At 40.3% G+C, this 18,280-nt stretch overlaps 1 protein-coding gene across 2 annotated transcripts in view; it reads right to left on the bottom strand.

Annotated features, from left to right (window-relative positions):
* Positions 1–18,280, bottom strand: part of ZFYVE19 (zinc finger FYVE-type containing 19) — a 44,798-nt gene that overhangs the window by 13,556 nt on the left and 12,962 nt on the right. For both annotated transcript variants that reach the window (XM_075193465.1, XM_075193466.1), the window contains 4 exons: positions 15,392–15,552; positions 6,940–7,085; positions 4,682–4,796; positions 3,716–3,934 (listed from right to left, as the gene is read on the bottom strand). In XM_075193465.1, the coding sequence (XP_075049566.1) occupies positions 3,716–3,934; positions 4,682–4,796; positions 6,940–7,085; positions 15,392–15,552 (641 nt within the window). The remainder of the gene's footprint in view (positions 1–3,715; positions 3,935–4,681; positions 4,797–6,939; positions 7,086–15,391; positions 15,553–18,280) is intronic.

Below are 18,280 nucleotides of genomic sequence, written 5' to 3'. Positions count from 1 at the left end.
TTAGAAGATAAAGGGAAGAGCGGACTTCCCTTTAGCAACTTTTTACAGCCATGTTGTCGTGAGCAATGATTGCAATTTCGTACACATCGGTCGGAAGTTCATACACACTACACAATGGAAACGAGATTGGAACGAAAATATTAAACGGTACGACCAACCAAATGAGGCGACAATCGTCCATTTGGGCAGACTTTTGACCATCGTGTCACTACACACACTGACCCGACTTTTGAACGAGCGGTCGTATGTCGGCTGATTGAGCCGATTATTGGACGAAAACTATGTAATGTGTACCTAGCTTAAGTTACACATATTTGCAAATGCATGATAAGCCAGCGCCACTTCAAGGTGCTTATGCTAATAGAGTGGTCCTAACTCTAAACAATTAAAGTCCCTATATACTGGGTCAAATTCATGTGTTTTTAAACTGAGAGCTTACTTTCCAAGAGATACCTGGAGCCTCCAAATGGCATTACAGGACCAGCACTCCCCATCAGCTACTGATATCTTGTCAAACAAATCACTTGTACATATTACATAAAGTATCCAATTGGTGTCTCTCAAGCAGGAAGATACTTTGAACTATTTATTGATGGTCTACCTTTTAAAAACCTTATTTTGATGAAATATCCTGAAGCATACACTGGTTTGACTTCCACAGCCAATTAATCTGGCAATTAAGGGTTCATTTGGTTTATAGGATATAATTGTTGTATATGTTTTAAAATAAAGTTTATCAACTGAATGAGATTATATATATATATATATATATAATATATATATATATATATATATATATATATATATATATAAAATATTATTGCTTAGGGTGAAAATGTAACTTCCATTAATTAAACAGAAATTGATTTAACTGTATGAAGCTGGGAGATCCATAGATTATTTATTCATCTATACTTGCAAAGTATCATATAAACTGTGTGTAGTAACAAGGTTTGCTATACATTTGGTGTTAACTGTATGTAAAAACAAAACTGCCTTGTAATTCTATGTTGTTACTTGTACACACCTATGTTAATTTGTGTTACCCTATAGAAACTTGTATTCTGAGCTAGTAGCCACCCCTCCTAACAAAGTATCTGGCTCAGATAAAGTGCTTAATTACATAATGTGTATACTGCTGACAATGTTTGTGTGAAACAGAGTTTTCAGAAACATACAGCCTTGAGTTGATACATGCCTGCATGTGTGCACTCTCTCTTCTATTGTATAACAAGATTTCTTAATGACCTAACACCCTTGTGGTATTCTGCTAGGGATAGGGATGTTGAAAATCAAAAATACTTCCCTTTTTGACAAAAGCTTGTGTAGGTCCCCTTCAATAGTTAGGAGGGGTTTTACAATTGCTATAACATTTTAATGCCACAGGCTTTCAACCTAAAATACTTCTAAAATGTTGTGACACCGAATGATTCTCATCCCCCTCCTGGGGTGCCCTAGATGTAATTCAATCTTTTAAACAGCATGCAGTTTGTCCCACATATTGTTTTCCACTTTGACAACATAAAATATAAATCACTTTGCTGGAGTTGCAATTAAAATAAGTTGTTGTCCTAAAACAGGATTTTTAAATGTATTTCATGGAGGTAGCACATACTTTTTGTCCTTCATTTACACATATAATTAACAAGTTTGGTTGAGGATAATGGTAACACAATGACATGTCAAAAATACCTACTTACCTGTAAACAGACCCAGGCCAAATGCAATGTCATAAAAGGGCGACACTTCAAAATGACGTAACTTGCAATCGTGACTTGGAGACTGTTTTTAAAGCGGCAACGCATGGACCCATTTGATGAAACCTAACCCTAGCCCTAACCCGCAGCCTAGCCCTAACCCCCAACGTAAAGGTAGTATTTACATGGGTCCGTGAGTTGTTGCCTTAAAAACTAAAATGTTCAAGTCGCGGTTTCGTGACATCGGAAGTGGGCTGTGTCTGTTTACAAGTAGGTATTTTTTACATGTCGCTGAGTTCAATTTCGTAATTATTATGTAGCTGCAAACACTGTCTGTGTTTACAGCATCGTGAATGCCATTACCACTGCTACACTTGAGGTGAAACATAAAATAATGGGACGTTAAAAAAAAAACAAAAAAACAGAAAACTACCCCAACAACCATGTGGTAATGAAGAGAAAAGCTATATGAACAGTTAATAAATCCCTATAATTAGTTAAATAATTCATTGGTATGAATTAATTCTAAAAAGAAGAATATAGTGAGGGGACATCAATGGTCACCTAAACAAAGCATGGCTCCCAGCTGTTCTTTCTAAATTTGGACAAACATGGGGAAAATTTTTAAAATAGAAAAAAAAAAGCTATAACTAAAAATTTGCAAAGATGTGCTGCATCGGTGTAATACAAAAGAACTCATTTAAAAGTCATGTAACAGGACAACATTTTTTGGTAAATGAATACTTTAATTCTATTTATCTTCCATATTATCCATGTAGTTTGACTAGCAGAATAGTAGATGGATTTGTGGTTTTTGAACTGTCCCCCTTTTTTTGATTAACAGCAGTTATGTAGTACTCGGTTTGTTGGTTTTCAAAAGCAGATTATATAATATTTTATTAAATAAATCAGTGTATCCTCAATATAATTAGTAGTTTTTCAATTCCAATGTTTGGTTCCTATTCGTCTTTATATACATGTTTAGATATATTTATTTAGTAGTCTCTTAAACATTGTCTATATTGAACCAAGGTGGATTGTTAATATGAAAAGTAATAGTTTGAAAAGTTTGAAATTAATTGTTTGCATTTGACAATTGTGGTAGTAAAATGATGCTTCTGTTTACTTTACCATCTACATATAATTTACAAAGAAACAAAAATACATGTCATTTTCAGGTATATAGATTAATTATAAAATTAAATTACAAATTATAAAATTTGTCTTGTTACTTTAAGAAATATGTACAAATTCTTTAAAAATATTTTGACTTCAAGAGTTCTGTATAAGTCATGGACCATGGGGTTAACCAGATAAGCCTTTGGCAAAGTTCAAAATCAGTCAGAAATCGGACAGACCCACTGGCATATTTTTATTGCACCAATAAAGATTTTTTATTTGACAATCTGCAATGCCAGAGACTTTTGACACCTTTGAGAGGTGCACTTGATTAACAGACAGGGAGCCATGGCAAAGGAATGCAGATTGTTATTGCGAATACAGCAGAGCCTGATCCTTATTCTTATATGCTGCAGTACATTAAATAAATGGGTATGCAAAGTGAAGAGACTGAGCTGGTGCTTCCCCGTTACAAGATTCTAAGAGGCAGATTTATTTCTCTGCGTTGTTCTCAACAGAAAAGCCGAGCTGAATTTTTTCTCGCGGGTCATAGGGCTGTGAACAAAAATCGGTGGAGAAATTACCATAGTAACAGTAATAAAGAGCAGCCGTTGTTGTTCTAAAGAACAACGCGGCTAATTGAATCTGCCCCTAAGTGTTTATATGACCTTGGAGTCAAACTTCTCAATACTCTTTAAAGTAGAGGGGCAGAAAAGTGAATTTTTAGGTGAGGTTTTACTCAGCAGAAAATCAATGAGTTTATGTATAAACATTTATTTATAATCATTTAACACTATACTTTAACATTCGGACAAACCTAAACCTTTCTTTCTTCGCCTATCTAATAGCATTGCACCAAAATACTACTAACCATTGGAGTTATATTAATTATGCAATACCTTTTTCTGGATCTTTGCCTTGTAATGTTGCAAGTCTCTTTGCTATCTCCAACATTTTCTCTTGCCTCGTATTGTCGTCTCGTAATTCCGCAGCAGCTTCTTTCAGGATCTTGTCCTTCTCTTTCTCCAATTGCTCTGCATCCAATTCAATATTAAGACCTATCCAGCTATCCCTTTCATCAGCTTTGCTCAGGTTGTTTATCGGTTGAGTAGTGACTTCTAGAGACAGATAAAGTAATTTGTAGGAGACCACGTAATATAATGTTGTTAAGATCTATAGTAAATCAGGATTCCAAATATTTACTTACAAAGATGCACATAGTACACAGTAGAAGTAGAGGTATGTGTGTCTGAAATGAGTCACTTTTTCTGAAAAAAACATTAAAGTCTACCTGTTATTTTGAAACTTCTCTCTTCCAGGATTTGGTAGGCTGGTACCAGGTTATTTATGAGAAGGTGCATTTTCAACACTGTATGGTGGGGTCACTTATGTTCTATGCCCAGCATGCAACTGCCCAAGGAAGCTGGCATTTATCCATTTACCCTGGATACACTCTATGAATGTCATTAGTCAGCAGAAGCAAGGAATATGTTGGGGCACAGAAAGCACTTTTAAGGCCTGCTCAGCATCTTAGCTCAGACCTGGTTAGAAATAGGACTAGAAGTACACACAGAATGATGGAACGGACAACTGCAAGACAATGATACTTTTCTTTTTATACCAATTTAACAGAACAACCATACACCCCCAGTCCCAATTATCATGGGACTAGTGTTCTGTGTGTACATCCTCATAGGGAATAGTCACGAAGGTCAACAAGCAGTTGAATGCAGCTAAACTGTACCACACCATCGATGCCAAATCCATGCCGTTTTTATCCAGCTCAAGACTGACCTGCCTTAGCCTTAAGTCCTAATAAGCATTTAAAGTGCATGATCTTTGTATATCAAAACATCTTTTTTTACCTGGTGGTTGAGAATCTGGATCCCAATGATGATCTATGGCTACTTCATCCGTCAGTTGAGTTAGCAAGTCATCAACTTTTTGTGTCCCAGTCCTAGTATCTGGTGGTTGGTGCATCTAAAATATTGTAAAATGAAAAAAGTGAATTTAGGCCCGGGACATGCAAGCATTTTGTATTTGATTTTTTTTTTCTCATTAGGATACATACACAATGGTGTTTGAAATATGCTTTATTACATGCATTCAGAATACATGTAAATGGATGTCACATGAACAATTACTATTCTAAGAGAGTCCATACTTATTTACAACTTTTTCCTTTTCTTGCAGTAGTGTTTTACGAATACTACTTGTTCCATCTCCGTTCATATGCTGCATTTCAATGCATTGAAATATATAAACCAGTGGGTATGTAGCTTTACTCACCCCACCCCCTCACATTCAAATGAATAGATAAAACATCAACATAAAAGCAAAAAAATAGGGTTGACTGTTGCCGAAAAGGAAATAAAAAGCTGAAATAAGACAGACTGTTACTATAAAGCAGAGAGAAACCAAAATAAGCAGACACAGGATAGACTGATAAGCAATTAAAAAGCAAAAAACTGTGTTCTAATGTATTGTTAGCATATTGCATCTTATTTGAAGTCTTCTATTTTTCAAGCACACAATGATTAATTAACTTATTGAGCACACAAATCCTAGAGGCTCACCCACAAAAGTTTTTTTTTATGCTGCATTCTAATTGAAACACAACCTCAACAAGTTGCTCTGCAAAAAAAAAACGTACAGACATCTGCTCTTAAGAAGCATGGTAGTATAAATTGCAAGTCACTGCTAGGTGCCGGAATATTATGCATTTTGCACTGATCTGCAATTTATACCAATGCTTACGTAAACGACAGTGAGATGTAGGCACCGCAACCATTATGGACTGAGCAACATCTGCAAAAATGCTTGTCTGCAGGAACACGGGGTATATATTACACTGTTATCCTCTATCACCACATTTTTGTTACACATATACAAGATTATAAAGCAGCTTTAGTGGAAGAAGGGACAGTAGTGACCCATTTGAGTGGTAACTTTCTAATTTAAAGGGCGAGATCCAGAAATGCAGACATTACTCCTCCTGCTTGATAATGGCAAATTAAGTGGAAGATCACATAAATTACTAAAATTCCAATATGTATTTGGGAAAAGAAAACAATATTTTGTCTCCACATGCACCTCACTGTGCACGTTGCTTGTGCGACAGGAGCACAAAACCCAAATAAAACGCAAGTGCCTTTCCCAACATCTTTTTGAAAGCTCATCACATGGTGAAGACACAATTTTGCCTCATTAAAATGTATATAATACTGCATCTCACCGAAACACTGCAGAGTATGGAAATATACCTACTGGAACAGTCATGAAAACTGGAGAAAAAAAACCAAATGCAAAATGCCAGAGGTTGTGGGTCTATTTTCCATTAGAGGTAAGGTATTTTTATGACTATTTTAATAAATGGCCAAATAATGCATTTTCACAGGGTTCAAATGGACACATCATAGCGCTCTAATTGTGAGACACCACTCCTCCCTTTAACCTTACCTTAATCTCCTCTCAGATGCCAGATTATACATACTGCTCCCCACTGGCTGGGATGTGTCTGCCAAGGCTGCTGCTGTATACACAGTGAAGCATCCAATTAGATGTTGCATTGCTACCAAAGTCAGTAAGCGGAAGGTAAGGAGCAGGATGGCGATTAGATGCTGCCTTGTTACCAATGATGGTAATTGCATATTTTAAAATGCTGCCAAATTATCAAAACTATTTAAAAGAAGTGGGAACTATTTTCATTCTCTACATTCCTTTTCATAGTAGTCTGTTCAAAAGGTTGGATTACACCCTGGCTGAACAGTCAAACATATTATTTAACACCACCGACTAGAACACACTGAAGAGGTGTAAACCTATTCAAGTTGGTTTACACCTCGATGACCAGAATCAACTAGTCTCTGGACCATGTCCGTTTTATCAGGAATTCGTTGTTAAGATTCTTATATCACTCAAGCAAATTTTAGATTGTTGATGTCATCTATGTGTTTATTTTAGTAAATATATATATATATATATATATATATATATATATATATATATATTATAAATATATATATATTTTTTATGTTATGTGTTATTTCATTATCTGGGGATAAACGACACACACTTCTTTCTTTTAACCATTCGTTAAATTCTGTTAACAGAACATTACTACCGGCTTGCTTGTTCTGGATAATGGAATTTTCCCCTGCAATATGGCTAGCCGATCCTCCATTTCTTGTACAGATGGGGCAGGTGGCTGCGTTTCCTTCCGCAAAGCCTCTATCCTGGATTCTATTTCAGCTGTTGAGCAAGTGGATTCTACAAGAGAACAGACAATCGATATTGATTGTGTATATGCAGAAAAATGTCTTAGGGCTAGATTTACTAAGCTGCAGGTTTGAAAAAGTGGGGATGTTGCCTATAGCAACCAATCAGATTCTAGCTTTCATCTATTTAGTACTTTCTACAAAATGACAGCTAGAATCTGATTGGTTGCTATAGGCAACATCCCCACTTTTTCAAACCCGCAGCTTAGTAAATCTAGCCCTTAGAGTTTGATTCAGAATTAATGTAGGATAAAATTTATGTTTTAGGGAGTTCTTTGCATTGCAATGAGAGAAAAACATATACAGATATGTACATTATGCATACAGTGCAGAGCAATACAAAAAATGTACAGTCATCTCATAAGAATTAGTCTAGATCAATGCTGAGCAACCTCTTCTATTTTGCATGACTCGCGTGTAATCCCCAACTACTTTGACAGGTTATCCATCCAATTTCAGGAAAATGTTTAAAAAAAATAAATAAAAAAAAAAATTTATTTATTATTTCACAGTTTCTCTATTGGGGTGCAACAAATCTGTCACTGTTAGAGACGTGCACTGGTATTCTTCACTAAAGTGTCTGTGAATCAAAAGATAGAATGCATTACTCTGAGTTTCTGTTGTCTGCTCCTTGCTGCCATGCTATAGGAACAGTCAAGTGAGTGTATACAGGAGCTGCGACATCAGTTTGTGAACATGCAAGCTCATATGTAATATTTATATTACCCAGTAATATGACTGTTCTAGTAGGGCCCATGTATACGCCAGCAGTAGTAGAAACAGGTAATTATATGTACAGCGGTAACAGTATTTGTAATAACAATGGTAGAAGTGCCCAATAATGTCAATACAATTTGCAAAAAATGCTAAAACAGTAGCAGTAATGCCAAATGTTACCAATAATGACTAATCCCCAATAATGTCACCAGTTGCCAGTAGTAGTATCGCCCAATAATGTCACCAGTTGACAATCTTGTCCAATAAGGTCACCAATTTTATTTATGGGCAATAATGCTACCAAAATTTGTCATACCCTATAATGTCACAAATAGCAGTAATGCCAAATTACGTCACCAGTAGTAGACTAACACAATGGATGTGCACTTGACATGTAACCAAGCTTGTATGGTTTCTTTTGAAGGCTAAAATACAAAACAAACATTTCAAAAACAAAAAAAACAAAACAAAAATGATATTCTTGCCTATGTTCACCTGATTCCTACTTCAAACGTCTGCTCCCAATCCACTTGTGCAAATCATAAGAACAAGCCCCACTCCAGGAGTACTGAGTGTTGACATGATGGGAGGCTTGTGGCACAAGAATCTAATTAGCCGCTTACATGCAGTACTCACTCAACGTCATGCCAAATGACATGTACATAAAGCTTCACTTGAGAAGTATCGCTATTGGTGCTCCACATCATCCCCCCTCCCCCCATTCTCAACCTCTGAATCCCCTCCTCCCTCATTTGGCAGGCAAGGTGTGGTGGCTTAACAAAAACACATAAATAAAACCAAATTATTACTGTAGTTTTACTATCACTATTGTCCAGCTGGCCCATTAAAAATCCCAAGCTTCAGCCCGCAGGGAGAGAATAGGAGGGCTGCCAGTTGGCACCACCCAATGATACTTCATAAACTCAAACACATACCTTTAAAATGCACTCAATAATACTGACATACTAACCGGAATCTCTACAATGTCAGATTTTGCTTAATGGGAGTTGTAAATGCTTGCTACAAGATTTTACAGGACATTTTGGCTATTACCAAACAAATGGGAGATTTATATACTAGCCCAGGCTAGTGGCTTTAGTAAGGCTAAATACACATGTGAATAATTTTGACCAACTTGTTATCACTAATGATTTTACAAACGACTGACGTTCCAATCAGTCTGCCGATTCATGTGTACACACTATATTTGATTTACGTTCAAATCTGTGCTCTTCATCTGGTCCAAGAGCAGTGTAGTCGGTTAGTCCTGTCACACTGATTTAAGGCGAGTACACACAAAATAAATTTTGAATTTTCCACGTCATTATAAATTTATTTCACTTCTGTGACTCTAAAACGAAATATTCAGTCTCAGAACGAACGGACAAATTATTCCACCTACAGCACTCTCTACTCAGACAGTTGTGAGTGCTTACACAATGCAGGAACGAGATTTATATTTTTGCTGGACAATCAAAGGAGACAATAATCGGTACTTTGGAACGACAGTCGTTCATCATTCAAGTAAACACACTAATGCGATATTGGCCGAACAGTTGTTTATTACTAGATTGACCCAATAGTCGTCTGAAAAAAACGTAGTGTGTACCCAGACCAAGACTTTCTCAGAGAGAAGATTGTAAGCTTTTCTATTTCTTAGTAAGATGCATTTTGCCTGTTAACATGTGGATCAGGCCTGAACAACCCTGACATCGATCATCTGGCTATTGATTGGCAAAGCATGCTGGGACTTGTAGTTTCACAACACCGAGAGACCCACAGGTTGTCCAGGCCTGATATAGATTATGTTTCTAATATACTCCATGCAGTGTCGCTGTAAAATATGTTTGCAATATATAAAAACTTTTATAATCCATTATTATAATTATGTCACCATCTAGTGAACAGGAAGGTAAGACTAATCCAGTATATATTAATCTAAATAAAAGCTTTTCAGACAACCAAGACAAAATAAAACCCCCCAAAAAAAACCCACATCTTAAAAAGGTTGAAAGAATGTCAGAGACCGAATGTTTTTCTACCATAGTCACGTTCTACTTAGTCGCATTCACATGAGGGTTTGAGCATTTTAGGTTCTGTAGTCAATTGTGCACACATTGGTGGTGTTGTTGCGAGTCTCAGTCTGGGCTCTGTGCGGCATCTATAGGTCCTGCTATGTGTACCTGGGTGCTGTGTTTTCCTGCTTTGTCTTTGCTGTACAGATTCTTGCCCTTTTACAGTCCTTTTCTGAACCTGTTGCCTGAATTTTGAAAATGTCAATTGAGGTTTAGTGGTCCTTTAATTTGTGGACTTGTTTAGGACCTTTGACAACTTTCAATACTTTGATATCAGTCTTCACTTGATTACTAGGCAAATGTTTTTTCATGTTGCCATTGGATATGACAGAGGTGCACTGTGTATAGAATGGTGTACAATGGACAGAGTTGAACAATTATGGATAATTTCAAGGTCATGTGTTCAATACTTTAAAAGTTGTCTGTAGGTGGACAAGAATACGAGTATAAAGAATAAAATAAAAGTTCATATGCTCTCAGTCAATTAAAAGCATCATTTGTCAGAGACACACACGGATTGAAGGATTGTGATCTAATATGACATTTTATTGGGCATTCAGGTTAGGTTGCACAAATAATGTGATCTACATTGATCACAATTACTTTCAGGCACTCATATACATTCAGTTGGCAGACAGAAATAGACAGCAGTCATTAACAATCACCCTTTGGACACATCTAGATATTCACTGCTCAGGATGCATTACGGATCTGTCCATTTGGGCCAAGCATATGTGTAGCCAAATTGGAAAACAATCCTGTTGGTCAACACTCTGAGTGAGAGCCTGAGTGAAAGGACTGGCCCCATGTGTAAAGATAGCAATGTATGCGATTGGTTTTTTGTTTTGTTTTTGTCAATATGGCCGATTTACAACAAACAGACACCAAATACTGTATATGCATGTACGGGCTTCCACCAACGACAGCCAGGAACAATTGAAATCTGTCTGGAAGAGATTAGTTGTTCCCAGCTGAACCTGTAATCGGCTGGTGACCAAAAAAGACACACAAAACTGGTGTCCATGTGGCTACTCTTAACATCTTGCTTGCAAATGAAAACATCTGAGGTGCAGAGAATAGGTGGTGTCTAGAAGGCTAAGCATAGACACAGGCTTATAGTAGCAGCAAAATGTGGCTCGTTTTTTTTTCCAGAATACGCACAGCGCAAACTCCATGCAGATTTGCATCAGGCTGGAGCAATGAAGTACTGAGTACTAGTATAAAAGGCACTATGTGAGGACTACAGCCAGCAGTGTGTGTGTTAAACCACTGACTATCATTAGGACCAGTCCTGGCAGGTGTGGCCAAAATCCTCCAACATTTTTCATTATTATTGCAAAGTATTACAACTGCCCCCACACGGCTACTTCTGTATAATCCACTGTATAAATCGTTGGTAAGACCTCATCTTGAATATGCAGTACAGTTCTGGGCACCACTCTATAAAAAAGATAATTTGGAACTAGAAAGGGTTCAGAGAAGGGCGACAAAATTGATAAAGGGTATGGAGTCATTAAGTTATGAGGAAAGGTTAGCCAGTTTAGGCATGTTTACTTTAGAAAAGAGGCGTCTAAGGGGAGATATGATTACTATGTACAAATACATTAGGGGTCAATACAGAGAGCTTTCATGGGAACTTTTTACCCCAAGGACCATACACAGGACACGTGGTCATCCCCTAAGGTTAGAGGAGAGGAAATTTCACAACCAGCAAAGGAAGGGGTTCTTTACAGTAAGGGCAGTCAAGATATGGAATTCATTGCCAGGGAAGGTTGTGATGGCAGATTCAATAGATATGTTTAAGAAAGGGTTAGACAAATTTTTAGCGGAAAGGTGTATCCAGGGATACGACCGTTAATTTAAAATAAAGGATAGTAGTGGATATAGGGTAAAATTGGATTGCAATATTGAGTCTGGGGGGATTTTCAAAATTGAAACAGATGGGCGGTTGCCTACTCTGGATTAATTTCAAATATAAGTGCAGGATCGCAGGAGATCCAAAATAGGTTGAACTTGATGGACTGGTGTCTTTTTTCAACCTCATCAACTATGTTGCTATGTTACTATCCCCGGAAGTGACATTATGGAAATCACCTGACACGTTTCTCCGTCATCCGTGACGTTTTCATCAGAGGTAAGTGACATGTCGAGACTCTATCCCCTTTATATGCTGCATCCAATCTGGTGGTTAACCCTTAGTCGTCTTTTATCCGCTTAGATGATATTCTTTGTGATCGCAATCAATAATCTTTTGATCCATGTCTTATCCATTCCTACTTGTTCTTAAGAGGAGAGATTTATTCGTGGGTTATGGTTTGATCTCACACTTAACCCGATATAGTAATATTTTTTATTTTTTTATTATTCTATTCATTGTAGCAACCTCAGCAAGTTGCTAAGTGGAAGCTGCAGATTAATTAGCAGAATATTCTGGCGATATTTACTGCAAGCGCCCAATCTGTTGTCTATATCTGGTTACAAAAAAAAAAAACCTTGGAGGGGCTGGGCCCTCCAAGTCCATCATGTAACCACTTGCCATGATCCCACGAATCCAACTATCCACTGAGGACTCTGCCCACTGATCTTTGAACAGTAGCAGACGTACCCCCACTCCCTCCGCTGCTAACATTGGAGGGTGGGCGACTTGAGGAGGAGGAGGAGGAGGAAGACCTACCTCGGAGAGAGTGTCTCCTGCCTCCAGACGACCTGGATCTAAATGCCTACCCTCTGCCAGACGAGCCCCCTCGAAAGAGCTGTCTGAACGAACTAAACCTAGGAGTCCTAGGCATTGGAGTATTGACTGGTTAAAAGATACTTTTGCCTCCTGTAGACTAGGAAATAAATTAATCCAATTCTGGACCAAATAACACTCCACTTGAATAAGGGAGGGACTCTAAAGACTTTTTAGAGTCAAAATCCGCATCCCAAGACCTCAGCCATAATGTTCTTCTAGCCGTCACAGCCGTTGCTGAGAGAGAAGAGGAAATAGAGTTCTGAGCAGCTTCGTAGACATAACGTGAAGGCTCCTTAAGGTGCAATGCCAACGGAAGTAAGTCAGAAACCGGCAAGGCTATCGCTAATTGGTTAGCCCACGTTTTCATAGCCCTGGCAACCAATGCTGCTGAAAACGCAGGCCTGAAATTGGTACCTGCTGCCGTGTAGACGGACTTTAGAAAAGTCTCTAACCTACGGTCAGTCGGGTCCTGTAACGAAGCTGTTCCTGGAACATGAAGCGTAGTGTGGCGAGCTAAGCTCGCCACTGGAGTATCTACTTTTGGGACTTGTACCCAACAAGATATGTCTTCCTCCTGCAGAGGGTACAATGACAAGTACCTTTTAGGAATAGCATACCTCGTCAGGTTGTTTCCAAGATGCTTATGTGATCTCTCTTAACTCCACACAAGGAGGGAAACGGACCGCTTGTTTAGAGACCTTCTTAAAAAGACCCCGCTCTGAAGACCTAGCCTCTTCTAAGTCCAAGAACCCTAAGGCTTGACGCACTGCTATCACCAGGTCGTCCATACCCTGATACCTGGGAGACTCCTCAGAGTCCACCTGTGCGGAATCTGAGTCCTGTACAACTTCACCTTCCTCTTCTGAGGATCTCTCAGATTCCGAATGAGCCAGAAGGTGATTAGCTGATCTACGTCTTTTATTTCTGGGCAAAAGGCTCGGACTCTCTAGAAATCGGTTCAACTGATCTATACCCCATAATAGGGGCCTGAGAAGGCAATATAGAGGGGTGTACCACTAGCCCTGAAACAATAGACTCGGTATTCCCCATGACCACCCCTGAATTAGGAGAGGTTACAGTACCAGAGGTTGAAGGGAGTGACGCTGCCACCGCTGGAATTTCTGAGGGCTTAGAAAGCAGCTGTTCCAAAGTACTAACCCCCTGCCTCAAGGCAGCCGACCACGCTGGAGTTTCTGTTAGAAGTAGGGCACTAGCCTGTGACTGCGCCGCCCTACAAGCCCCACCGCAGTCATTACAGAGAGCCCCTGGTTCCTGGTGCTCACTAGGCAGTTTAGTAATACACTTGGAAAAAGTATAGTATTTGGCCTTGGGTGCTTTAGCTTTTTCAGACATTTTTTAAATCAAACACAGTATAGCCAAATAACCAGGCGCACACAGAAATAAACAGAAGATACTAACTGCTCTATGCAGGGCCGGTGCTAGCGTTCACGGCGCCCTAGGCAAAATTTTGCCGCTGCCGCCCGCGCCCCCCGAACACACTAAATAAAAAAATAATTACATTTTACTTACCTTTTCTTCCTCTAGCTGCTCCTCGCGATGCATGCTGAGAGGGGAGGGGAGAACTTTATTCACACTGTGTCTGTCAGTGACAGACAGTGTGATACCTCAGAGGCGCCGCCGGACAGAATATCACATGATCACTGACGCCAGTCAGTGATCATGTGTGAGATGCGCTGTTGAAAAACACTTCTCTCCCGAGCCGCTGACTAGATTAGAAAATCTAGTCAGCGGCGCCCTGCAGGTCCCGGCGCCCTAGGCAACTGCCTAAGGTTGCCTAATGGGAGCGCCGGGCCTGGCTCTGTGACAAAGTCAAAAGATAGTATCCCTGTATTAGTGTAATATGTGAGAGCAAGTATCTAAATATTCATATACTATGCCCCACCAATATATAAAAATCCACCACAAATTCTAATACATCCTATCTATATAGTATAGAGAGTATATAGAAAAGAAATATGGTACTTAGCCTTTCCTCTGAACTAAGTAACAGTAGAGGGAGAAGCTTGTCAGCAGCTCTGTGCACGGAGATGAAGCAGTGACGTGGATGCCTGCTTTTCCCGGGCAGATTTGGCGCCTCTGCCTGTTCCACTTCACCTCTGCAACGGGGGGAGTTCTTTTCCTAGCTCTCCCCGTGTTTATGGCCCTCTCCATCTCCTTACTGCTTTAATAGTGGCTCATGCCCCCCCTAGGTGATCTCGGCTTCTCTAATAAGCAGAGTCGCCTGTATCAGTGCGGCACTCGGCCCGGACAGTAACGTCAAGTTCCCCCCGCCTTTTCCTGAAGGGGGAACTTGGTATCTTCCTCTCTGTCTTTGGCCGCGCAGAGTACCAGCGTTCTATGCCCACCGGGCAGCATCGGTAGTCTGAATAGGCAGTGTGACAGCGGCTTGTATAAGCCGCTCGTCACACTGCAAGAGAAGGTATGAAAAAGGAAAAATTCTTCCTGTCAGCGAGAGCCGTCCGGCTCTCCGCAGAAGGGCCCTTCTCACCCGAGAGTGCTCTGTTATAGAACAGAGCCCCCTCATGACTAGTAAAAAAAATATACCAACAGAAGTGAAAAAAAAAATTCACTGTAACAAAAAACAAGCCCAACTCTTTTGGGCACCTAACTTAAACTGAGGACTCAGGGGGTTGGCAGGGGGAGGGGTCTGTCGGTAAGTTTTACAAGTCAATACATATTATTTGGATCAATTGCTTATAAAAAGATGAGAGCTTGGCTGTTATAATCTGTAATATATTTTATTCTACTCACTAGGTTTGGTTTCCTGTTTGAGTTTTTCCAGTCGTTCAGCTATAGCTCGGTCTTCTGGTGATAACCCCCGATACCTCAAGTTGGCATCGACATGCAAAGATCCTGGACCCTTCTGCATCTCTTTATAATGACTCTGTTTAGCTTCTAATGCTGCCACTCTCCTGAAACAAAGTTCATGAGTTATTTTTCAATGTTTTTTTCTCCGCACCACAAACAGAACTCACTAAGGTAGAGATTCTCAAGCATTCCCAACATGACATGTTCTGTTGAAATCCCAGTGTGTTAGACATTTACTGGCACATTACTATTACGCTTTTCTGTATATGTGTCATTTGTCGGAGATGACAGAAGAGAGAAAGTCTGCATTACAGCTCATACCAAAGTCACACTGAATCTTGCACACATCCATCTATGTGCAAATGAGAATCTACGTACATAAAGATCCTTTTGCCAAGATGGTGGAGTCTGCGGCTTGTTCCTGCTTGAACATCCATTACTACTTGAGCAAAGAGGAGAAAAGCCATGTCTGACCTCTCTACTTTCGCCTGATTTTGTTTTGAAGTCACCAGTGTGTATTTTGAGGAAGTGTCAGGTCATATTTAAAATAAAATAAAAAAAAACTTTGCACTTCCAAAAGAACAGGCTGTTCGATGTGTCCTACTCTATATTAATAAGTGGTTTACAAGTTTACCAGCATGAAATCTGCAGTAAATGGGTTCTGCCAAGTCAGACTTGTGAAAATAGGGGATTTATGTATTTACGTTAAATCTTTCTCTAAATCTATCTGGGGGACACTGCTACAATGGGGTTGTAAGAGGGTGCAAGAGTTGGTACTTAAACAGTTAACTTAACTTGCTGCTGACTCCTCCCCTCTGCAAACCCTACTAGCCTCAGTGTAATACAAAAACCCCAAGGAAAAGAGCAACCAACCAAGACCACACAGCAGAAGAGCAAAAGGGAGGGAACGCAGTGTCCCCCAGATGGATTCAGAGAAAGAGATTTAACGTAAGTACATAAATCCCCTTTTCACATTCATCCACTCTGGAGGACACTACTACAATGGGGGCATACCAAAGCAGCCCCCTAAGGGAGGGAACGCTCTGCGGCCGAACCCTGTATCAGCCGACACAAACACATTAAACTGATAGAACTTAGTGAAGGTATGCAGAAGTCCCATGGCGTGTGGCCAGAGATGCCCCCACAGAACGAGTGGAGTGAGCAGTGATCCTCACCCGCAAAGGTCTGTTCAAGCTCACATAAGTCTGCTTGATCATGGACTTGATCCAACGAGCAATAGTTTGCTTGGAGGCAAGCCAACCCCTCTTTTGAGAATCATAAAACAAAGAGGGAATCCATCTTTTTATAAGATGATGTTATATCCACATAACTTTGCAATGCCCTAACGACATCTAAGGATGCAGGAAAAGAAGACTCAGATGAAGATGAACCACCCTTAAAAGCCGAAACCACTATGTCTAATGTGGAACCCTGACACAACTTTAGGCAAGAACGAAGGAACCGTCCTTAGGACAGCCCTGTCTTCATGAAAAACTAGATATGGGGCCCTGCATGACAGATCACCCAACTCTGAAACCCTGAGCGCAGACGTTATGGCAGCAAAAAAACAACTTTCCATGTTAAAAGTCTCAAGTAAATCGAATGTAAAGGCTCAAAAGGAGCCGTCTGAAGAACCTCTGACACCAAATTGAAATCCCAGGGAGCCATGGATGGAACATAAGCTGGCTGAACCTGTAACACTCCTTGAAAAAAAAAGTCTGAACATCCGGTATAACTGCCAATCTACATTAAAAGAATACCGAGAGATATTTGAACCTTCAGATAAGCCAGCCGAAGTCCTGCTTCTAAAGCTGTAGGAAAGTCAACAGACGGGATAATTTGAAAAGGTCCGCTCTGGAAAAATGCCGTTCATGACATCCAGTGTAAGCTCGCCACACCCTGTGGTATATGCGAGCTGAAGAAGGTTTGCACGCTCGCATCAGGGTCTGCACTACCTTTAGCAAGAAGCCCTTTGATCTCCAGAGACCGGCCTCAACAGCCACGTCATTAAAGCCAGTTGCTGAGAATCCCGATGATAAAACGGTTCCTGACTTAACAAGTTGGGACGACGAGGAAGGACCTAACTTAGTCCGGCTGCCATTTTGGCGTACCAGACTCGTCTGGGCTAATTCAGAGCCATCTGGATCACCCAACGACCTCCCAGACGAACCCGTCTGAGAACCCGCTGAATCATGGGAATCGGCGGAAAGAGATATCCCAGTTGGAATTCCAATTCACTGTTAAGACATCCACCGCTACCGCCTGGGAATCCCTGGTTCTGGAACAAAACCAAAGAACCTGGCAATTGTGCCTGGATGCCATTAAATCCAGATCCGGCAGACCCATCTCTGCACCAACATCTGAAAAATCTTAAAGGGGGGAGGGACCACTCTCCGGGAAGGAACGCATGTCTGCTCAGGAAATCCGTCTCCCAATTCTCGAGCCCCAGAATGAACACAGCCGAGATGGCTGGCACAAAGTCTTCTGCCCAGGTGAAGATCTGTTTTTTCACCTTCATGACCTCTGCGCTCTTTGTTCCTCCCTGTCGGTTTATATATCTGACGTACCGGTCTGCCATGTAATAGAGGCTGCACTCCCCGAACAGCCAAAAGCGTCACCTTGAATTCTGTAATATTGATTTGTCTGTCTGCCTGCCTGTCCACAGACCCTGTTGATTTAGACTGAGGACAACTGCTCCCCAACCCTGAAGCCTGGCATCAGTAGTCACCAGAATCCAGGACCAAGAGACAAAGGATCGGCCCGCTGTCAGGTGGCTCAGATTCATCCACCACAGAAGGGAGAGACGAGCTTCCGCTAAAAGGGTCATTCGTT

The sequence above is a fragment of the Mixophyes fleayi genome, chromosome 12 (genome assembly GCF_038048845.1).
Source record: "Mixophyes fleayi isolate aMixFle1 chromosome 12, aMixFle1.hap1, whole genome shotgun sequence".
Taxonomy (NCBI): domain Eukaryota; kingdom Metazoa; phylum Chordata; class Amphibia; order Anura; family Limnodynastidae; genus Mixophyes; species Mixophyes fleayi.
Note: the sequence above shows the minus strand (reverse complement) of the source record. Positions and strands in the feature narration are given on the sequence as shown.